We start from the raw sequence: 22,119 nt of genomic DNA, 5'->3' as shown, positions 1-22,119 counted from the left end.
ACGCCTTGAGATCCCACAAGCGAAAGCCCCGTCACGGTTCGCCTCGTGCGTTAGAAACACAACCGTCGCAAGAAAACTCAAAACGTTTCACAGGAACTCCTTGGCCGCCACTGTAGACTTCCATACAGATCATCGATTTTAGTCACATAGTACGTTAGATGGAAGATTCTAGCGAGACTATTGAAGTTCGTCATAACAAACGAGATATAATAGTCAGTCTAAGGACTCACGGTCATGGCCTTATTCCACCGCCCCGCTAACCTTCATAGCTGCCTACTGCCGCCTAGATTGAGTCAATATCAAGGGCAAGATTCTGCCGCTTCCGAAAAGAGAGCTTGGCCTGCCCCTCCGGAAATAGAGCTAAGCCGAACTCTGTAACCTTGTGTACATACCCATCCTGATGCTTCCAGTCGTACTTGTACAATAGGTGACAAAGGAGAAGCTTGACTTCATTAGAGGCGAAGAAGCGCCCTGGGCAGGCATGCTTTCCGTGACCGAAACCCAGATGCTCTCTAGACGTGCTCACAAGATGGGCTTTGCTTTCCATCGTGGGATCCCCACGCAGGCGGTAGAAACGATAGCCGTCAAACTCATGTGGGTCAGGGTAGATGTTGGCATCAACCATGGAACCAAGGTCCGACATGCAGCGATCACCCTTTTCGAGAACCAGCCCTCCTGGCAGTGTGATCCGCTTCGTAGCTTTCCGATTCATTGTAGCTAACACGGATTAGTCAAGGGACCTTTGAGCATGTTGCAGAAACAAAGTCATTACCAGATGTCAAAGGCTTCAATCTCTGCGTCTCCTTCACAACGCTGTCGAGCAGCTTCATGTTGAACAAGGCCGTCTTGGTCCAGCCTTCTGCTTTGAGCACCTCCTCAATTTCTTTGCGGAGGTCGTCAATCAGCTTTGGCCTTTCAGCGACGCGCAGCATTGTTTCTGTTGCGAGGTCGGCGGTGGTGTGGACGGCAACGACGGAGAAGCCTAGCTGGGCGCCGACGGGGTCATAGGGACTTCCCCGACTCTCCTCGACAAGCCAATCTATCGTATCATTGTGGGAGGGCTTAGGCCTACCCTCGGCAAGCGCAAACTCGTTCTCCTCCTTGCGCCTTTGTAGCACTGGGGCCATTACACGTCGTGCGTGCTTGACTTGCTTCTGAAGCTCAAGGCACTGTGGAATAAAGTAACATGCAATCGGTCGGAGCCAGCTGGGAAACTGTCGCAGCAGATCTCCGGCAGCTGTGGTGTTTATAGAGTAGGATTTGGTGATCGCAAGCCATTCTTCGTTTCGGCAAAGCTCGGCGCCGAGGAAGACACAGGAGGACAAGCGCGCGATAAGGTCCAGAATTATATCCATGGTGTGCGCCTCCTGCCATTCTACACCAGTAAGCCTGGTTCTGATAGTCAAAATGGACCAATGCAGACTCACCGGTAGATGTCCCAAGGACATGCCTGGTGGCAAAGCTTGCCTCCGCTGACAGTGGCAGGATTACACGGTCTGCCCAATTAATACCAAGGATCTGCGTATTGCCATAGAATCTGCTTACTGAGAAGCTTGGTAAGCCTTTTGTTGATGGTTCTGTGCAAAAGTTCATCCTCTCGGCCGTCGAACTTGAAGCCATCGAATCCAGGTATATTAGGATGGAAATTATCGATAAAGAATTGCATAAAGCTGAGATGGGGCTCGTTTCGGACGTCATCGATCAGCTCTGTTGGTATGACAATCAAGTTCCCGAGGTCTGTGAACATTCTATAAGGGCTTCCTTTGAACAGCCGACGGCCCTCCGCCATGAGGCTCCGGGCGTTGGGTATGAAATGCTTCTTGGTCTTTTGGCCAAACAAGTCCATCTTTGGCGGGCGATTGATATAAGGGACGCCAACATGCCGATCAGGAACCCATGAATAGGCTAGAGCAACGGCAAGGAAGGCGACAAGCGTCAAGCCCCATTTTTGAGGCTCGATACCTCTGAGCCAGAGAGCAGTCAAGACTGACATGTTGCTGCAAAATGTGAATCAATAAACGGTTGGGAAGGATGTGGACTGGATGCGTAGTCAACAGCTTCTGTTCCCCGGCCCGCTCAAAATCAAAGACAGCCCTGGATGCGTGGGAGAGGTCGCCTAATAACTGCAGCTGTATGGAAGAGGCAATACAGAGCGATGGGACCTGCGGTTTGTGCCTTCTTTCGGCGAGGCCCGTGGGGTAACGCTAGGACTGAAATTCAAATGTCGATACCCCACAAAGATCTTTGCGGACAAGTGGGATGAAGGTTGGAGGCTACGTGAGGTTCGGCATCCCCACACACATACCGTCGATCCCTGACCGCTGGGTCTCCTGTACCATCTACTCTAGGGCTCCCTGACTTGAGATGGCCACCCCAAACCATCGGTCAGAAACTAGCCGCCCGGGCTTGTTCCAACCTTACGACGCAGACACAATACCGATGGGTGCTGGACAGGCTAAAAGCCTACACTTCATAATACTGACAGACGCGCAATGTGAATGCTGTAAAATATTGCTTTAAAGTGGTAGCTGCCCTATAGACCAGGAACTGAGCGCCACGGCGCACCGGATAAGTGCCTTTGGTACATGTTTGCGAGTTCTCGAAGAGCCCATCCAATACGTGGAGCAACTGCTTGAACGTCAGTCTTGCGAGTTGAACCTCGGTCCACAACATACGCACCCCCCCAGACCCAAGTGTCATCGTAAAGGCCTGCCCAGGCACGGGCAAGCTCTGCGGCGAGCGAACAAGTCCGAGTACATTCGATGTCCCCCTCGTTCAGCAGGTGACGCACGTTTTCGAGAACTTGTCTTTCCTCTGGTGCAGTCGACTCGCCTTGTCTGTGGAGCTGCTCGATGGTGTGCACCCACTTTGTCACTAGCAAGCCTAGGTAGAGTAAGCATCAAGGGAATGTTGGGGCGCTCGAAATAGTATCGAGACGTACCAGCGTCCCAGCCTGCCAGGACATGTTCCACGCTCCACTTGAATGCCGCCGTCTTCCTCATGAGCATACGCCCTGCTCGTATCGGGATCGCAAAGCCCTCTAGAGCACGGTTCACCGCCAGAGTTACGAACTGGTCGCGCTCCTGTACGGCTTCGAAATAGCGCTTAAGAATATCAACCATGTCTTGTGCACTCTCATTGAACAACAGGGAGCGATCCAAGAACCGGACCGTCATGAAAGCCCTCCCGTACGAGACGCGCAGAACGGCAGAAGTGTTGAATAACAAGGGGCCGTCTGATTCATCCCAAGCCGCATCGCTCCGACTGGTCTTCCTTGTAAGCAGCCTCCTACATTGCGATAGGGCTGCCTCTACTCGCGGAGCTTCCGGTTGTTGGCGCCATTGAGCACCCTGCGAGACTCCATCACAGGCCTGTTGCCCCTGGGTAAGATACCAGACAGCAATCGCAACTTGGTGCATCACCACTGATGTCGCAAATGGCGGCAAGTCAGCATGCGGCGACACCGCATCATGATCAGCACTGAAGAATGATGAAGCCGCCTTGCGGAGGCCCATCACGGACGAGAGCGGTCTGCTCTGTGCCAACGTCTCCCACTCAGAGCATGTTCGAGCGGCCCATAAAGCATCATCAACAGGCAGTTCGATATCGCACTCTTGTAATGCTGAAAAACCCTGAGCCGTGCCGTACGCAATGTTGAGGAGGTTTCCGAGAACCACACAAGTGCACATGTACCTCCATAGAGTCAGCTGATTGCGTGCGTGCTAAGGAGATGATGTCCGCAAGCGTAATTACCGTTTCACCGACTCATGTTCAACCCAGTCGTTCCATAGGGCAAGATCCCGATTCTTCGCGCTTGGCTTTACAAGAGACATTCTCGAACGGAAATCCTGGCTGACATCAGTGCAAATATCGGGGGCAGAAATGTCTGTCACCTACTGCAGAGACATGTCCGCAACCGACAAGGGCTTGTCGAATTAGCCGCGGCTGGCCGCTGAAACCGGTAAAGAACACGAGAAGCAAACGTGCTTGGGCTATTCCGAGTGGTGCAAGGTCTGATGCGGGTGAATCGTTGGGCCTGGCCCAGTCAAGCACCAGGCCAGGGCTATTCTGTAGCTTGCTCATTTCGACGCTTGCCAAAGCTCGCTCGGCCATGAAGCACAGCGACGCGGCAAGCCTTCTTTCTAGTCGGTGAAGAGCACCTATAGCGCATATGCCTAGAATCAACGGGCTTGGAGTAGCCATCAGATCAAAAGTCGGGAGGTGCAGGAAGGGAAAGTGAATGTGGAATGCCTTGACATAGCTGTCAAAGCAGTGTTGAAGTGATGTCGTTTCGGGTAGCTGAAAGTCTCCGATCTGCTCGGGCGTGAGACGAGACTCCAAGTCGGCTAAAAAATGAGCTCTGATATCCTCCGTGATGACCAGACCGTATTGATTCGTTGACCGAGGTTGTTTCAGTTGAGGAAAGTCCCATGATTGTTGTGCCGCAGGCGTTTGCCTAACCGCACGGTGGCTGGGGAAATCTCCTCCTGAGTTCTGCGGATCTGGAGAGGTCCCAAGCAGTGATGCCGCCTGCCGAGGTTCCGAGGTCACGATTTGACTGTCGTCAGCCGGAAGAGCAAAGTGATCGAGTACTTGGCCATGAAACGGGTCGAAGAACCAAGGCGACAAATCATCAAAGAAATGAGGGTCGCCTTCGAATATATCAAGGTTAGATGTGAGAGAATTTTCATTCAAGGCCGCCACTGTGGCGCCGAACGAAGACAGGTGATCCTGGTTTGGAGATGCACCTGATGGTGTTAGTAGGCTATATGCTGTGTTTTCCGGCTCTGCCGTGGCTTCTGCCTCCGGGTCTGGCATTTGCTCGTCTGAAAACGGCCGAGATGTCTTGCTCTGAGTGCTCGAGTCAGGAGATGGTTCCTGATCCCTGTGTATGGTCTTCTCGTGCCTTGCCACGAGGTCACTGAGAGAGAGCCATTCAGCTGAGAGTTATTACGTCGGATCTCTGGCTGCACAAGCTTACCTGCGAGCATAGCGCCGAGAACAGAAGCGACATGCAAATGGTTTCTCTTGGGAGTCTGGAAGCTGTCAGCGAGGTGCGGCAAGGTTGAACCTGCGAAATGCCAGCATACGGCCTTGTTCGTGGCGGTTTCGATGTTCGGCTCTCTTGAAAGACTTTGGGCACATCCGACACTTGTGCGCTGCCGGTGACCTCTCCTGCAGAGGAAAGACGGACACGCCTCTGGCCATGGCTGACGATACCATGGTGGACACTTTTGAAAAATGCACATGAGCAATCAATCGTGAAAGAAGGGAAAGCTACCTATAAAGCGTCCAGCCGGCCCCCTTTCCCACCGTAGCGCGCTAGGAGAGGCCCATCTCATTGGGCCCCCCGGCTGGCGATATTGCGGGGTATTGCGGGGTACAGGAGGCTAGGATGCTAAGTGCCGGAGGCGCCGGCGCATGCAGCTCCTCATCTCGTTGTGCAACTTGTCTGATGATGCAGGTTCAGTTCATCAAGCCACCATCACGTTCGGCTCAGCAGTGATGTAGTATTTTACGTCAAACTTCATCCACAGGTGGAAATGTATCAAACACCTTCATTGCTACCTCTTGTGAAGCAACGCATTCATTACTACGTATGAAAGAAGCCGACTCTTTTCCCCCAAGCGTATTATATAGCGTGACGTCGCTTGTCCTCCTTGAACGGCGCATCCTGCACCACCTATTCACAGTCATTAGTTAAGTAATTATTCATAAAACTCGATTCGCGCCGGACAATTTGCTTACCGCTCTGATGATCTTCTGTGGAGATCCCTTGGAACCCCATGTTACCTCGACCGATGTTCCAGGGACAGCGTGCTCTGTTCTAATCACCGCCAGTGAGATTGTCTCCTTGAACCAGTAGCTGTAGCATCGGGATACAGCGCAGCCGATCGAGTTTCCTGCCAGAGACACGGTGCACCCGTTCACTCGCCCCATCAGGTCGCGAGGCATTCCATGTACTCGTACGTCTCCTGTCGAAAGAAGGATGCGTATACATCGATAACGTCTTCCTTGTTCCAGACAAGGGTCACGAGTCTATTGGGAGGCGTATCCTTGATCTTTGCGAGCGCATCTCGCCCGATAAAGTCATGGTCAACATTGACGATCCTGTCCCAGCCGAGATCGAAGGGTGTGAAGTGGTACAAGACCGGATCTGAACCATAACTACCGTGGGCTTTGGACAGATAGTGTTCAAAGTCGAACGCAATCTCTCGCGTGAATTGACGGAATTTGGCTAGTTCCTCGTTATCTGCGGGCGCGTGAACAGCGGGAATGAAGTCTATCGAAGGTGTCGCGAAAGCCGCTTCAGTCTGCAATCGTAACATGAGCATATGGCCCAATTTATGTTATTTAGGAAGGGGATCCGTTGTCTTACGTGATTGACGCATTTAGTACGCGCACCTAGCCGTCGGATGTTGTGCTTTTGGCCAGCGTCTGTAATTGTGCGGTAGATCTTCTGTGCGTCCTTCATTGAACCCCAAAGCTCGAATCCCAACTCGCCAGATACACCTTGCCTCAAGCAGAGAAACTTGGTACCGTGGATTGAAAGTTCTTTCCAGTGCATGAAATTGATATCTCGGACCCCCTTGTCTGTGAGATCATCGAGGAGTTGAACGCTCTTCGGCCCTTGGATTTGGAGGAGGAACCAGTCGTCGGTGCAGAGGTCAAGAGAGGCGTTGAACTTTCTTCTCCCAAACCGAAATTGGTACACAAGCCAGACGGTTCCCGGCCCGCTTGTAAAGAGGAAATCGTCTTTGCCCAGCATCAAGACTAGGCCGTCGCCGACGATACAGCCGTTATCCTGACAGAATATTGCGTGTTTGCATTGGCCAGGCTGGAAATCCGGCCAGTGGTTGGTGGAGATGTACTCGAAGAAGGCCTGAGCCTCAGGGCCGGTGACGCGAGCTTTAGCAAGCGAAGACCAGTCACCGATATAGCAATCGGTTTTCCATGAGATGCTCTCATCAATCCAGCCGGTGTATTCGTAGGCCTCATATACCTGGCCAAAGCGAGACCACGTATTAATCGAGAGGTCGAGAGGAACAGCAGGCGAGAGTCGCAGCGCGTGGGCTTGACTTCCATGATCCCACCATGCTTGGTCATTTTCCTGGCCGTTGGTCTGAGGAGTCATCTTTGATCGCTGTAAGATCGGTCGATAGTTTTAGATAGTCAATATGAAAACAATATGGCTTGGCGTACTTGAGAAATCTTTATCCTGCTCCAAGATCTATCACCACATATATATGAGCCTTTGGTTCGATCCATGTTCCTTTGAACTGTACATACATGTCTCCATTGGTCAGCTTGTTCATCCCAAAATGCTACAGGCATCCGGGCCGGGGGCAGTCATGTCTGCCGTGTGGGGGATGTGGGGACCTTGGTTCGTGCTAAGGGCCATCACGGTCAACCCACATATCCCGATCGGGCAATGTGGGATGGCCCGCCTCGGAGCTCAAGACTAGTCATTACTGTCTGTCATTTCGGGCCACCGCCGTCCCAGCCACGTGCCCTTGTTACCGAGGTCAGGTTGACGTAAACCTCCAGAGTTTGCTAGGTCATTACAAAACAACTCACTCTGGTCCCATGAGTCTGACTACGAACTCATCGAGCCATGTTGGCCTCAAGGACATGATCAATCAACCAGCAGCATTTTTCGGGACGAGATCCTTGCAGTGGGGTCGGCTGAGTGACGTCCGCGAGTGTGCCAATCTGTGAGGATCGTATCGTTCCCAAGGGATAAACCGGCCGTGCTGGTTAATGTTGGCAGAGGGTCAGGTTGCGTACTCTGAGGCAGAGGGGTGTAAGTCACGTCGAGTAATGTGCTCAAGGTATTGAGTCTAACCAAGTTGTATTGATAGCTGAGGAAGCTAGTATATAAGAAAGTGCAAATGAGTGTATACTATCTACTTGAGTCCTGGCTGAGTCGACAGTGGTTGACTCGAGTCGAACTAACTTCATTCGACTTGCGGCAACCCTGGTTTGTCCATACGCGTTCTATAGGAGCAATGCAAGCGAAGGGAAAACGCAGCTAGCTGCTTAGAAACCGGTCAGACTACGAGGATCTAAGAGTTACTAAGGATATAAGGAAAAATACATATAAAGCAAGTAGGGCAAGAATCAAGACTATTATATCTCGTTACATTCCTGCGCGCAGTGCCGTAGCAGCTTGACCTCCTCGCTCTCTCCTACACCTTCTACCACTGACATGGAAACTACCTTAAGCTATATGTTATGGATACTGGCCTAAAATAAGCCGTTTTCTTACAAACTCTAGCATCCCGTCATCTAAAAGAGAGAAGAGCACGTCATCAGTGCCAGCGAGCATCCAGGTGGTATCATGGGCCAATGCTACATGAGCGCCGTAGTCCACCTCAAGCGAACGCAATTTCTCAACAGTCTCTCTTGCCGCTTGTAGATCAGTATGAAGACTGCATTGCTCATTGTTATCGCCGTTCCAGGTCTTGAAGTCTTCTTTGCCTTCTAACAAAGCCCTGGATTACTTGTCAGCCAAGCTTACGAATAGCAGACTCCATTGAGAATAGTCAGATGTACCTTGAATGGCAACAGTCGCTCCCCAGGATAACCAACGAACCACATTGCAGGCGAACAGCTGCAGCGAGATTCCCGGGCATGTGTCCCGGAGCATCTAGTATCCACATGCTGCCGTCGCCAAAGAAGTCAAGAGCTTTGTCGAACGGACCGAATTTCTGCCACTCGCCATTTAATTCGGAGCAGTTCTCTGTAGCTCTCTCAGGATGGAAGAAATTGGCGTCCCACTGCCCTTTTGCATCATACGCCTCGTCATGGAACTGGCCTGGCGTGCAGTGTGCGAATGTACCCGGGCCGAAAAGCCCAAGCGCGTTGGGAAACATCCCCTTAATGGGTCGTGAGTGGTCCCAATGATGATGGCTTAATCACGGTCCTTAGTCCAGACTCATTACCAATAATATTCGATGAGCTCTCGTACCTGAAGATTACTGTGTCAATGGCATTGGCATCCGTCCCAGAGTTCTCTAGTTGTTCTATGATAGACAACCGAGGGTTGACTGGCTCAAGGACATCTAGGACATGCTTGACATTAAAAGCAGTGTACTCGCTGCGGTTCTAGATTAGTTCTCGTCATCAGCAAGTGATCAAAATGACTGGTTGTTATGAAAAGCCGTAGAGATGGCCCGCTTGTACAGTGCGTCGAAGACTGATTACCGTGAACTATACTCACAGCGCTGAGTCCAACATCCCACAGTATTCGTCGACCGCTCGGCTCATGATGGATATAAAAGGCCCAGGAATAACAACGAAAAGGAGTCGACGGAGCACCGGCATGTAAAAAGTTGTAATCGGCCGTGAAACTACCACCGTCAAGGAGCTGGACCTTCACTGATCCATTACTCGTCGGTAGAGGCGGCAATGTTTCTGGCTTCGCCATGTCAGAGCTGGCAGGTGAGTGTATATTAGAGAGCGTTGTAGCACTTTGTGCCAGAGAATAATTGATTTATTCCCAACACGAAAAGAAGCACTGGAGAGCTAAATGCGATGAAATAAAACTAGAACGACCTTTCTTATAATCTTATTATGCATATTATCAGTGCCCCTCGGCCTTTTCCACCTCTACTTTTTTTTAGTTAACCTCCTGACCAACAGTGCAATTCGGCATTTTCCACCTCCGCACATCTGCCCCTGTTTGCAAGGAGAAGATATGTTGGGTACCCGTATTCGAATGGTGTGGCCAGACCCCGCCATGGTTGCCAGCCTCATCTGCCCCCGCATTCAAAGGGTCGGCAATAACAAAACCGTAAACGAAACCATCTGCTGCATGTCAAATCATTCTCTTTTCTTTTCAGACCCGGCTCTGTTCGACAACCTATCACAATAGACGGCCACTTTAAAAACATGGCATTGATCCAAGTGCTTCTGAATGGCCAGCCAGACCTTGCGCGGCTGTCAATGGGACTTTCGCTTCTACGTCTCCTACTACTGGGCTTGATAATCTCTCGCTTGTACCAGGCATTCCTTACTCCTTTAGCCAAAGTACCTGGCCCTCTCCTTGCCAAGTTCACACGAGGGTGGCAGATCTGGAGATACTACCAAGGCAACTGGCACAAGGACATTGAGTGGCTCCATGAGAAGTACGGACCTGTTGTGCGCATAGCACCAAACGAGGTCAGCTTTGTCGATCACGATGCTCTCCGGGCCCTTTATAGCTACTCCAGGGCCGCACCTAAAGTAAGTACGCCCAATGATGCGCGTTATTCTGAATTGCCCATCGACAATGCTAATTATTACACATAGACTGACTGGTATGGGAAACCATGCGTAGACTGAACATTTGCCACGAGCAGGCCACAATGACTAAAACTTTTCGACCGCAGGTATCACGTTTGGAACCCATCGAAAACAAAGTCAATCAGCTTTTTTGCAGAGACAAACATTGCCAAGCACGCGAAGCGGAGGCGTCAGGTGGCCCAGGCATATTCGCTGTCATCTGTACTCACAGCCGAGGCTTTCATCCAGCAAGTCGCCGACGAGACCTGGATACAGTTCCACAAGTTGGCTCGAGGGCGCAAACCATTAAACCTGGATTGGTGGGTTTCTGCCTTTGCATATGATGTCGTGGGTGAGCTCGGATTTGGAGAGCCTTTCGGCTTTGTCAAATCTGGTGAAGATAAGGATGGAATCATGGATTCCGTCCTGACAGCCTTCGTCAACATGGGCAACTTGGGCTACATCCCTGGACAAACCTTGTAAGTGTTGACTTGCCCAAGCACATAGCTTGCCGATTTGCTCACAGCATTGCGTGATAGCTGGATACGAAACCCGGTAGCAAAGTTCCTGTCCAGGTACCTTGGTAAAGACAACGTCGATGCTTATCCAAACTTTCTGGCCCAAGTGAACAAGAGGATTTTGGAGCGCCGAGCTAGAGGCAACAGCGAGCGAAGAGATATGTTGCAACAATTTTTCGAGGCCAAGACGGACAGAGGAGAACCAATCAGCCATGCAGATGTGCTCTCTGAAGCAGCAAATGTCCTCGGCGCAGGTGCTGATACAACAAGTATTGGGATCAAAGCCTGTCTAGGTTATCTGCTGCTCAATCCCGACAAGTATCGACAGCTTCAGCGAGACATTGACTCATATTGCGCGCAAAACGGCATAACTTCAAATGCCCTCAGTTATAGTAACTGTGTGGAAATTCCACTGCTACAAGCCGTTGTCAAAGAAAGGTGAGCATGTATGCTCCCATCTCCTGCCGCAAGATGTCTCTGATCGCAAGAGTCTTCACGTGCCAGAGGCAGACAAAATTACATCCGCATCACCACAGAGTTTTGTCATGGTGGCTGACCAAATTCTAGCACTCGTCTGCACCCCAGCATCATTTTTCAGCTTCCCCGGGTGGTTCCTGCGGACGGTATCACCATTCGCAAGTACTTCATACCAGGGGGAGCTCATGCTAGCATGAGTCCACGGACAATGAACCGTAGCAAGGAGGTTTTTGGCCATGATGTAGATATTTGGCGACCCGAGCGTTGGCTGGAGGACGCTGAAAAGGCTAAATACATGGACGGGATGCTTGCCACCTTTGGTTATGGATCTCGGACGTGTATCGGAAAGAACATTGCTACTGTGGAGATGAATAAGTACGTCGCTCAGTTTGTTGGCCAATTTGATGCCGACCTGGTCAACAAGGAGCGGCCTTGGAAGCTCTACACAATCTGGATGTGCATACAGCAGGAGATGTGGATCAATCTCAAGCAAAGAGATGTTGTCTAGTGTAGAACTTCAGGGTCATAGGCTACATGCACGAGGATATTGAATATACCTTAAGGGGTAGTTACAGCGATGTTAGAGTCATATCAGGTATCTAATTAGACAGTGCCTGATACTAATACTACGGAGTCCTCCAGATCAGCATGGGCCCCTACTCAGTCCGTCGATCAGTCAGTCCCAATCCAGCCAGAGCCAAGTCCAGTCTGGGCATCCAACGTCCTAGGTAGATGGCCGCACTTATTTATGGGAGATGGGTGCGTGGTGAGGGGCTTCTATCAGGAAGACTTCAAAATCACCACAGATGGGTCTGGTAGTGATGAAAGAGGTTGGAGTCATGGGTATAGAGGAAATATCACACCTAGATGAATGACTGAGGCTCAGTCTGACCCCAATGAAAAAACCCGACAGGCACGTTTAATGGACCAAAGTCTGTTAGAGCCAATATCATCACACATTTCAATCTTGAAAGCGGGGATGGAGGACTATATAACTGGCCCCCGAGACTTCTCCAGTGAGACGCCTAAGGCAGGCCAACAACGCCAAAGGCCTAGTTGTCACCCAGAGACAATCAAGGTCCCTCCACACAGCCCCTTTCATCAGGTGGGGATTACGAAATCCATACGCCAAGGAGAATGAATATGAAGAATCAACAGAAGGCCGCCTTGCCTCAAACTACGTCGTGTCTACCATTCAGGTCAATTGTAGTATTGAGTCATGTCGTGTGCCAGCCCAAGAACACCCTAAAGACTCCCTGTTAGAAGAGACTCAAGTGTAGGGACCCAATTCAGAATAACTTACGAGTTGAAATGCGATGGCAGCTTGGTCGCTCTTGTCCGCTTTACGCATCGCCTCAAGGCCGGGGTCGTTCGCTTCCATGTCGTCCGCATCCGATTTCATTCTTTTGAGATTGGATTCGGATACCGTGTTGATGATTTCCCTGTACTTTTCTCTTCTAAAATGGTCATATTTGTCGAGAATATCGGCAGTGGCTCGGTTATCGTGAATGCCGGCAAGGCAGTCGAACAAATCGCCGACATCCACCAAGCCCCCGGTGAGGCCCATGCCACCACTTTGAACAACTTGTCAGACGTGCAATCCGACCGTTTCTATAAGAGATGAACTTACAAGGGATTGCAAAGGTGAGCCGCGTCCCCGGCTAGCAGGAATCTCCCTACCCTCATCTTTTGGGCGAGCCTCTGGTGAACCTTGTATGGACTGAAATTGGTGATCTTATACCGGTCAGGCTTGGGATTTCCCGGAAGCATTGCCTCATACTTTGAGGGCTGTCGCTTTTTATACTCGTCGAGGCTTAAGCCCGGAACCTCGCCGTAGCTAACACGCCACAATCCGTCCTTCTGGATATGCGCCGCCATGAAGTAGTTCTCGGGATCAATAACAAAGTTACAGTCAACCCAACCATACTTTTCAAAATCGTAATATACCTGCTTCAAGTCAGTCTTGTCGAACCTTGTCATGAGAAGTAACCGATGCAAGTTGGGCCTTACGTTTGTGGCAATGATGGTCAAGTCCCAAGTATAGCCAGGGAATTCCTTTCCAAAGAGCTGCCTGCGGATGATGCTGTTTGCACCATCACACCCGACCACATAGTCAGCTGTGAGCTCCTTCACGCCCTCTGGCGTGCTAACAATGACAGTGGCTTGTTCGTCTCCGTGCCGGATCTCATCGACGTGGTGGTTCCATCTGATGGTAGCCAGAGGCTCCTTCTCCAAGTCCTCGAGGGCTAGTCTGCACAAGTGGTTGAGCGGCAAGCACGAGATGCGATCCGGATTGTCTCCCAGCCTGCTGTTCAATACTTTGGCCAGCACGGTACCGTCGGGTTTCCTCCAGCGTGCACCCCCAACTTCAATCCCGTGCTGGCGGACCTTCTCAAGCAGTCCGGCCCTGGCCAGCACGCGATTTGCGGGAGGCCCGTAATGCGTAGCTCTCGGTCGGTTGTCTAGCTCTGGGGACATGTCGAGACATTCGACTTGAATTCCATGTTTGGCCAGCAAAAGGGACAAGACCAGCCCAGATGGGCCAGTCCCAACCACAATCACCTATGATCGAACCAGTGAGTATTCTATAAGGCTCTCATGCCGAGGGATGCCCAATATACTGACCTTCTTCAGCTCATTATTCTTTTCCTTTGCCATGCTGGAATCCGCGCCTTGACGAACTCTCTCAACCTGTCAATATTGGGAGGACTATATGCTGCCTTGAGTCTTGAGTACTCTTTGCAATCGTGGAAAATGGAAACGTATTGTTGCTGGAAGCAGCACTTGGATCACACAATTATATGTCATCCATTGTCTGGACTTTGACGATGTGGGATACCGAAGAACAGGCCATGTGGGGGATGTGAAGTGGAAGCTCTTTTGGGGAGGGGGTTGGGGTTGGATCGCCGTCCTGGCTGTTGCGTACTCACGACCCCAAGCTGTCCTGAAGCCAACAGAGCGTACAAGAACTATGAATACAGACTCGACACCATTATCCGCGAGATTGCTAACTAAACTCGAGGTCGACAAAGTGCATTTCTTGGGGGAGTCTACTGGTGAAAAACTGGCCTTAGCGTTTGCTGCCCTGTACCCCGAGAAGATTCATTCCTTGATTCCGTATTCGGCACCCACATGGGTCACAAGTCTTGCCCAAAATATCTTGAGTAGTGGCTGAGTGGGGGTCGGGGTCAACTCGATGGAAGGATGGGTGGATATGCCGATCTTCTTCCCCGTCTCAATGTGGGCGAGTTCGTTTCCCGAATTAGTACAGGTATCAACCGGCAGCAAGCCAGTCCCGAGTGGTGGGTCACAGAAGCTCACCAGCGACTCAGCGAACTCAAAGTTCTTCGTGGTCCAGAGGAAGGGGCATGAAACATATGTTGAGTAGCCAGAGGAGTGTATTCGACACGCCATGCCCTTCTTTTTTGGAAGGTCTGAAATAATCATGCCATCATCTGTTCATCTCATCGAAGCTTGCACAATATGGATAAGATATGCTCATACACAAATGCGTAACCTATGAAATGCTACTCTCTCTATGTTAGTGCCTCTACTTTTTCTCATAAACAGACCGCGGCTGCGCACCGAGATCAAAGTTGATGTAGCTAGGATAAGGGGTGTCGTCCGCCAGTGACGTCGACGCGGTCCAGTGCCGGTGCAGCCCAAACTTTGCCTCGACATCGTCGGCAATCGCCCTGGAGAAGTCGATGAGTGAGATACCTCTGAGCCTGCCCTCAAGATCCTTCTGGTCGTCCTTGTACCAGCCCTGGTAATGTTCTGGCCTCGGCTTGTCGTCCAACGGCAGGTTATCATAGCTAACAGTGTAAGTCTCACCTCCAGCACAGGGCCGGTATCTGGCAGGGGGAGAGACGTATGACCAGTTCCAGGTGTTGCTGCCTTCGAAAAACATCCAGGTCAAACGGGCAGCCTTCACAAACGTCTGGCTGTAATCTCCTTTGAAACAGTTGTCGAGGTATTCTCGCATGAAGGCCTCGTCTTGGGGCGTGGCGGTGCCGTTGAAGACTTTCTGCCTGGCAGTACGAAGCTTGCGGAGACCCTCTCCAAGGGGGCCCAATCTCTCTTCCATGTATTGAATATGCGACTCGGAATCTGCGAAAGCCTGACGAAACTAGTGGTCAAATGGCAATAACACGACTTAGTGATTATGCATGAAAAAATGGACTGTCAGGTGGCAAATAATGTGCTTACTGCTCTCCAGAAATAGCCCGATTCTCCAGCAGCGAGATGTGGTTCGATTTCAGGTAGCTCAAGACTGCCGGCGCCCCCTACCATGATAAAATAAGGCAACTCTGCAAGTTTTGCAGCCCTCACAATCTTCCTAGTGATCTCGACAAACGGCACTTTGATTGTTGGTCAGCGCTTGGCGTTCCTTATTCGGGCTGGGGTATTACTGTATGTGAGAGCGCCCTGTCCCTGAGAGTGTGGACTAAATTCACTACAGCGTTGGTTAGCTGAGTGTTGCCGTTACCCATGCTGGAGCTGAACTGCCTAGTTGTTCTCGAAAGCAAAGCTGGGACCACGTACTTGACTACTGTATCGTAACCTTTTAAGACATTGACTAGATCGAGAAAGTTGGCCTCGACGACATCGAAAGCTAGCGGGGTGTATAAGGGATGCCTCCCTAGCTCTTCTGGGTTCCGGGAAAGACCAGTGACATGATGACCACGGTTTACCAACTCGACACAAAGGTATGAGCCTCCGTGTCCCGTGGAGCCAATGACAAGGATGCGGAGCGGAACGTTTTGAGTGGATACAGCCATCATGAGTACACGTCAAGCCACGACGACAAGATGGTATGATGGAGCTGAGTATGTGATGAAGAATTCCTGAGGTCAAGGTAGTGTCGAGTATTTGACCAGAGTCGACCCTGCAGGGGAGTCTGGTGGGAACAAGCTCTAACGTTATGACAATCTATCTACCCTGTACTTTCATGTGGGGAAATGCGTGATGATTGTGATTGGGCTGTCTCGGATGGCGGGGGAAATTCCGAATGAATGGTTGCTGGATATCGGCTCCCGGGACATTGGGTGCTCAGACAGGAGGGAGGAAAGCTTTTCATAACGTCGAGCCCCTTTTACATGATGCTATGGTGTGTTGACAGTTCTTTATTATAGTTGAAGCCCGGCCCTCAATGGGCTAACAAAGCCAGAAGATCGTTCCCAAGATGCATCATTCTATAACCCCGGGATTTACACCGTTATAGCACTGCAAGTCCTGCTCATCGCTCTCACGGCAGGAAGTCTGGTTACATTTCGGATGATCAACCGGAGAGCCGACCAGCCTGGCGAGGAGATAAATCTTTCAGGTTGGCGTCACACTCTGTAACGACTGGGCTACATGTCAGCTCATTCTCGGGCTTCAATACTACAAAAGGAACATATGTATCCATTTGGATATGGCTACTGCTCCTGATGACAATTGAGAGGGAGCAGAAATGTCCCTTGTATCTAGCGTAGGCCAAATACGAATATAATCCTCTTCACCAGACAGACAGGAACACGCTTGCTCCTCATCTAGTACATCAAACGGCCAAATACCAATCTCAAGTGACTTTTGGTGTCAACTGCATAGACAGCCTGATTCGGTACAGTGACTGCATTGAGCTATCCTGACTACATGGTATGAGCCGTTCCAGGCACGCCCCGAGGATGTGGGATACCGATGTGGACAATCCCGTTGTCATCATGTCTACCAGTAACGCCAAAGGAAGCCAAACTGATACAGCAAACCCCGCATCAAGCCCATTTCCACAGTAACTCGACTTATAAAGATGGATTACTCAGGGAAGCTCGATCCATTCTCTTATACCCGAGGCTAGTCAATTCAATAACTGTACCCCCCTCAAAGTTGAAGAGTCCTCGGCCATTTCATCCAACAGCAATGGTTACCAATACGGCCACGTTTCACCACGAATTGCTTGGCAAGCTTACTGGTGTCAAGGCCAACCACCAGGTGATACAGTTCCTCGGGGTCAAGTATGCTTCTGTCAAGGAAAGATTCGCAGATTCTGTGCTTTTTGAACAAGTAGTAGAAAACGCAACCAAATTCGGGTATGTAGGCTTCCCTGCATATTTGCAGCTCGCTTCATCTGACCATTCAACAGGCCAGCTTGCCCACAGGTGCCGGATGCTTTGCAAACTGAGCAAGAACGATTGATTCAGAAAGCCTTGCCCGTAGCAGGAGACATCCCCGAACAAAGTGACATGGAATGCTTGAATTTGAACATCGTTGTCCCGAGTGACGCGACAGCCCAAACGAACTTGCCAGTGCTGGTCTGGATCCATGGCGGGGGCTTCTTGTTCGGGGCTAACTTTTGGCCTCAAACTGACATGTGCAAGCTGGTCAATCTCGGCATAGAAAGCGACAAGCCTTTCATTGGCGTCTCAATCAAGTAAGAAGGCCCCGGAAAGCCTGCATCTTCCTGCCATCGGCATCAGCTCTGGTAGCTAGCGATGCCGTATGCTGTCAAGCGGACATTTGCTGAATTCTTGCAGTTATCGGACCAACACGTTTGGATTTTTAACGTCATCGGAAATGAAACAGTTTGGGGCTCATGGAAACTACGGTATTAAAGATCAAATCAATGCCTTTCTCTGGATTCGAAAGTTCATCGCTGGGTTTGGCGGAGATCCAGAGAATATCACCGCGATCGGCGAAAGCTGTGGAGGAGTTTCCGCAACCCTTTTGCTCCATAGCAGAGAAGCTTTATTCCGTCGAGTGGTCAGTATGGGAGGTCACGCATTGCTTATGGCTCCCATTTCTACCGAGGAAGCAGATGTTGCCTACGCAAAGGTAATCAGCTCCCTTGGCTTGGACAATCTGAGCGCCGAGGAACGGGTTCAGAAGCTACGCACAATTCCGTCCGAGGAGATGATCGAAAAGGTCCCAAGAAGTATCCCCAACCGACCTGTCATCGATGGTGACCTCTTCAGAGCCGCGGTCTCGTCGACAGACGTTCAAGACGCAGGGGCGGTGGACCGCATCCCCGGCAAAGCTTGGTGCGAGGACTTGTTGATTGGAGACTGCCAGGCAGATGTAAGATTTCCATGTCCCTAATGCTGCCTACATATGAACCATGCAACAGTGTAGGACGCAAAGATTGAGACATTGAACAAAGCTGATTTGGCATGTTCCTAGGGTTATATCATGAGCGGCGGTTTGGTAGCCCGCAAGCAGCAAATTGCCCGTCAATTCATCCAATCTCTATCCAAATCTTTAGATCATCAACCGCGACTTACTGACTCAATACTTTCCGATTATCGAATCAGCAAGCATGATGAGGATACTGAGGCTTTCACCAAGATTGTTTCGCTGCTCACCGACGTCGGATTTTACGCCCCGACAGGCATTGCGCTGCAAGGATGGCCTCGTAATAAAGGACGATACCTTTACCATTTCAATGCTCCGAATCCTTTCCCCGGACCATTACAAGGCAAGGCGAGCCATGTGCTTGACGTCGCCTTTCTGTTTCAGAACTACAATGAGTACCTTTCCGCAGCCGAGGTAAAGATTGCGAGAGGCTTTGCTCTGGCTATTATCAATTTTGCGTACGATGGTAAACCGGGGTGGAATACGTGGTCGGAGAATAGCACAGGAAATTTCCAAGTATTTGGCCACGCAGTGGACGAGGACACCACATTCGGCACCGAAGGCAAGTCTCAACGCAGACCGTTCGTTCCAAGGCTTTTGCAGGAGTATAGCCACGAGACGCTATGGGGAGCCTTGCAGGGATTTCTGAGAGGCGAGTAGAGGCCTATGCCATAGACACATCAGGCAATATGCATATAATATGCTCTGACTGATCACCAATAACAAGGGGGATGAACAAAAGGGACATGAGGCTAGGTCGACTGCTCGATTTCTGGAAATACCGTGATACCATCCACCCAAATACAATCCAAGGGAGAGCATAGGGCGGTGGCCGAGCTCGAATTACCCAAGCATCGCGGATCAGATTGCCAAATCGCGAGAGGAATTTAATATACTTTGGTTGGCATACTTGAGGAGAATGATTTGTTTGAACTTGAAAACTAAACCCGTTGCCAATGACGCCTGAAACATGAGCGAAAGAGGGAGAGAGCCTTTGTTGCTTTGAAAGCTATGTCGACTGCCTCTCTCGTGGTCACATACTCTTTCACTGCGAGTCTACTCCTGGCCGGCGAACTGAAAAGTGCCCCAAATGCCGTCAAAGTCTACAAACCGATTTCTTTTGCTAGGATCTCTGACAACAATCTTGTCAACTCTTTTGAAGTCATCGTCAGCAAGCTTCGTCACTGTGTCCACCCAAACGGGACTGCGTTAGCCAGCGAACATGGTCGACACAGGTATGAATACTGTACAACATACCATGGAAGTTTGCCTTGATCCTACTGGGGCTCGCAGACTTTGGTATCGCAACCGTCCCTCGCTGCACTATGGCGTAGTTAGTCCATGTACAGCTGCGAGTTGCGATGAGGAAAGCGGAGCGAATTACAGGCCCACGAAATGAGCACCTGCGCCGGTTCAATTCCATTCTTCTTGGCAACAGCTACCACATCCTGGTCGTCGAGAAGCCTCGCTTCCACGGCATGCATGGCACCTGGTTGACTGCCAAGGGGAGAGTATGCGACAAATACAACGCCATTCTCGTTGCAGAATTCGAGAAGATCATTTTGAGGCCACCAAGGATGAGCCTCCACCTGATTGCACGCAGGCTTGATCTCGGCAAAGGATAGAAGCTTGGCCAGCTGTGCGGCGGTAAAGTTCGATACGCCAATCGATCTTGCCTTGCCCGAGCGTACCAGCTCCTCCATCGCTCTCCACGTAGGTTGGTGGTTCGCCGAAAGCTCCGCGTCCACTATGGGCTGAGTTGACAAAGGAAAGTCGGATTAGCAGTTCAAGTCGGCGAAATAACGTCGATATGCGAGCTCACCTTGCCATCTGACTTCGTGAGGACTTCATAGTCATCCGTTCTTTTGAAGGCTAACGGCCAATGCATGAGGTAAAGGTCGACTTTGACGTTTCAGTTCGATATCATATCGTTTCTAATGTCACATGGGTGGCCCTTACCATAGTCAAGACTAAGCCGGCGCAGGCTCTCTTCTAGGCTCTTGGCCACATCTTCCGGATGGTGATACTGCTGCCAGCTAAATTGCACAGGGGGTCAGCTTATGCACCGCCATGTCGAGAACGGCGGGCAAACTTGCAACTTGGTACAAACGAAGATGTCCTCTCTCGGCACACCGCTGTCTCGAATACCCTGGCCAACCTCTTCCTCGCATCCGTAAAAGGCTGCAGTGTCGATATGACGATATCCAGTCAGAATTCCCTCCCTCACTGCCGTCCTGCAGCGATCTTTCTCCCCAGAGCCAGGTTCAAAGGTACCCAGGCCAATGGCCGGGATTTGCGTTCCTGATGCGCTGACAAGAACCCTGCTCTGAAGATGATGAGTGGCAGATTGAGATGTCATATTGCCAGTCTGTTCATGAGGCGTGATCCAGCGTGGTTCGGTCCAGCTACTGACCAGGGGGTTTTCAGTCTCCTAAATGAATGGCCAACCCCACATATTCATGTGGCAGGACGATGATGCGTTTGGCAATGGTGTGGGATCCAAATGACCGCCCCCTCATTCGGCGATAACTTGAGTGAGCCGGCGGAACGCCGCCCGCCACATTTTGAACCAGCATTCGACACCGGTCAATGCTCATCTTAACACATAAAACCCCAGTGGAAAAACAGAGATGAGGGCCCGACCCAGCGGACGACAGAATACCCCTTTTCGGGTGCCCTAGCAATAGCACTGCACATTTTGCGTGTATTTATATATCAGGGTGAAGCCATGCTCTCGATGAGAGCGGATGAAAGTCGCGAACCAGCTTCTCACAGCATAAAACTTTTGCCCTTACCCTACTTCTCATCTTTCCTCATAATGTACCTCATCGTTATTGTATCCATGCTTTCACCCCCAGCATTGGCATTAACGCCTTTGTTTAAGCCTTCTAGTTGGGATGCCAACACTTCTCGAACAATAGAAGTGACAGCACCGTTCGTACTATTCAACTGGCCAGAATCTACCAAGATCGCTAGCCGCCTGAGAAGACTAGGTATTTTCATCCTCCACTGGCCGTCGACTAAGGGCGCAGGGCTCTTCGGAACGTCTGGGCCGGGACACTGATTCATAAGGTTTCCCAAGAACCAGTAAACCAGCGCTCTGTCCCTGTAGAGCCCGTAGGACTCCGTTGACGCTGGCCTAGACACGGTTTTATTCCACTGCCTGAGCCATAGCTGCAGCGCATTGTCGGCGGCCTGGCCTTGAGCCACCCACAAGTGTTCGCGCATGCTCTTCTCGGCGTCGTCCGGTACGTCGGCTGGGTCATCTTGTTTGTGAATTCTCTGCTGCTCCCACACATGGAGTAGTATACCTGGCAATATATGAATACATGTACGGGGTATTGCGGCTGGGTCGTCGACGCTCACCATGAAGCACAATGAAGGCACCCATGACACTTAGATTGAGTTCTATTTCAATCGGCCGATGCGAAAGAAAGAGAGCCAACAAAACCGGGTATTCTACTTTGGCCAAGTCCTGGGCCTCGGTGGACATCTCACTCCACTCTTCCTCGGTCTCGGCCGAGTAGATGCTCTCGTCGCATGGGAGCGGCAAACGGAGCTCATGCAGCTGGACATCAGGGTGTTGATCAAAAAATATGGTCTGGATGGCGTCGAAAAGGTACAAGATAAATGCAGTCCTTAGCAAATCAGCTTGAGTCTCGAAGCAATCGACAGGGCAAGAGTGGTGGGGACGACGAACCTCTTCCGGCTTTCTTCAACAGACCACTGGGACCATTTCATTTTCCAG

At 50.8% G+C, this 22,119-nt stretch overlaps 8 protein-coding genes across 8 annotated transcripts; 2 read left to right on the top strand and 6 right to left on the bottom strand.

Annotated features, from left to right (window-relative positions):
- Window positions 1-283: 283 nt before the first annotated feature.
- On the bottom strand, window positions 284-1,355 carry LRP88_14710 (cytochrome P450; the record flags this gene model as incomplete). Its single annotated transcript, XM_083251045.1, has 2 exons — window positions 284-717; window positions 773-1,355. The coding sequence occupies 2 exons, from the start codon at window positions 1,353-1,355 to the stop codon at window positions 284-286; spliced, it is 1,017 nt and encodes a 338-aa protein (XP_083093080.1).
- Window positions 1,356-2,533: 1,178 nt separating this feature from the next.
- LRP88_14709 (uncharacterized protein) lies at window positions 2,534-4,083 on the bottom strand (the record flags this gene model as incomplete). The annotated part of the gene is made up of 3 exons (XM_083251044.1): window positions 2,534-2,883; window positions 2,942-3,371; window positions 3,898-4,083. 3 exons carry the CDS (start codon window positions 4,081-4,083, stop codon window positions 2,534-2,536), a joined length of 966 nt encoding a protein of 321 aa, XP_083093079.1.
- Window positions 4,084-5,939: 1,856 nt separating this feature from the next.
- On the bottom strand, window positions 5,940-7,135 carry LRP88_14708 (uncharacterized protein; the record flags this gene model as incomplete). The annotated part of the gene is made up of 2 exons (XM_083251043.1): window positions 5,940-6,314; window positions 6,380-7,135. The coding sequence occupies 2 exons, from the start codon at window positions 7,133-7,135 to the stop codon at window positions 5,940-5,942; spliced, it is 1,131 nt and encodes a 376-aa protein (XP_083093078.1).
- Window positions 7,136-9,948: 2,813 nt separating this feature from the next.
- Window positions 9,949-11,769, top strand: LRP88_14707 (uncharacterized protein; the record flags this gene model as incomplete). Its single annotated transcript, XM_083251042.1, has 4 exons — window positions 9,949-10,227; window positions 10,441-10,745; window positions 10,842-11,222; window positions 11,352-11,769. 4 exons carry the CDS (start codon window positions 9,949-9,951, stop codon window positions 11,767-11,769), a joined length of 1,383 nt encoding a protein of 460 aa, XP_083093077.1.
- A 692-nt stretch (window positions 11,770-12,461) lies between these two features.
- Window positions 12,462-13,739, bottom strand: LRP88_14706 (uncharacterized protein; the record flags this gene model as incomplete). Its single annotated transcript, XM_083251041.1, has 3 exons — window positions 12,462-12,506; window positions 12,565-12,835; window positions 12,892-13,739. 3 exons carry the CDS (start codon window positions 13,737-13,739, stop codon window positions 12,462-12,464), a joined length of 1,164 nt encoding a protein of 387 aa, XP_083093076.1.
- Window positions 13,740-14,811: 1,072 nt separating this feature from the next.
- LRP88_14705 (uncharacterized protein) lies at window positions 14,812-15,348 on the bottom strand (the record flags this gene model as incomplete). Its single annotated transcript, XM_083251040.1, has 1 exon — window positions 14,812-15,348. The coding sequence occupies one exon, from the start codon at window positions 15,346-15,348 to the stop codon at window positions 14,812-14,814; it is 537 nt and encodes a 178-aa protein (XP_083093075.1).
- A 1,814-nt stretch (window positions 15,349-17,162) lies between these two features.
- Window positions 17,163-17,677, top strand: LRP88_14704 (uncharacterized protein; the record flags this gene model as incomplete). The annotated part of the gene is made up of 2 exons (XM_083251039.1): window positions 17,163-17,332; window positions 17,386-17,677. The coding sequence occupies 2 exons, from the start codon at window positions 17,163-17,165 to the stop codon at window positions 17,675-17,677; spliced, it is 462 nt and encodes a 153-aa protein (XP_083093074.1).
- A 2,028-nt stretch (window positions 17,678-19,705) lies between these two features.
- On the bottom strand, window positions 19,706-20,074 carry LRP88_14703 (uncharacterized protein; the record flags this gene model as incomplete). The annotated part of the gene is made up of 1 exon (XM_083251038.1): window positions 19,706-20,074. The coding sequence occupies one exon, from the start codon at window positions 20,072-20,074 to the stop codon at window positions 19,706-19,708; it is 369 nt and encodes a 122-aa protein (XP_083093073.1).
- Window positions 20,075-22,119: the final 2,045 nt, after the last annotated feature.

The sequence above is a fragment of the Fusarium phalaenopsidis genome (genome assembly GCF_050370095.1).
Source record: "Fusarium phalaenopsidis strain FUZ10S chromosome Unknown contig_32376, whole genome shotgun sequence".
Lineage (NCBI taxonomy): Eukaryota > Fungi > Ascomycota > Sordariomycetes > Hypocreales > Nectriaceae > Fusarium > Fusarium phalaenopsidis.
Note: the sequence above shows the minus strand (reverse complement) of the source record. Positions and strands in the feature narration are given on the sequence as shown.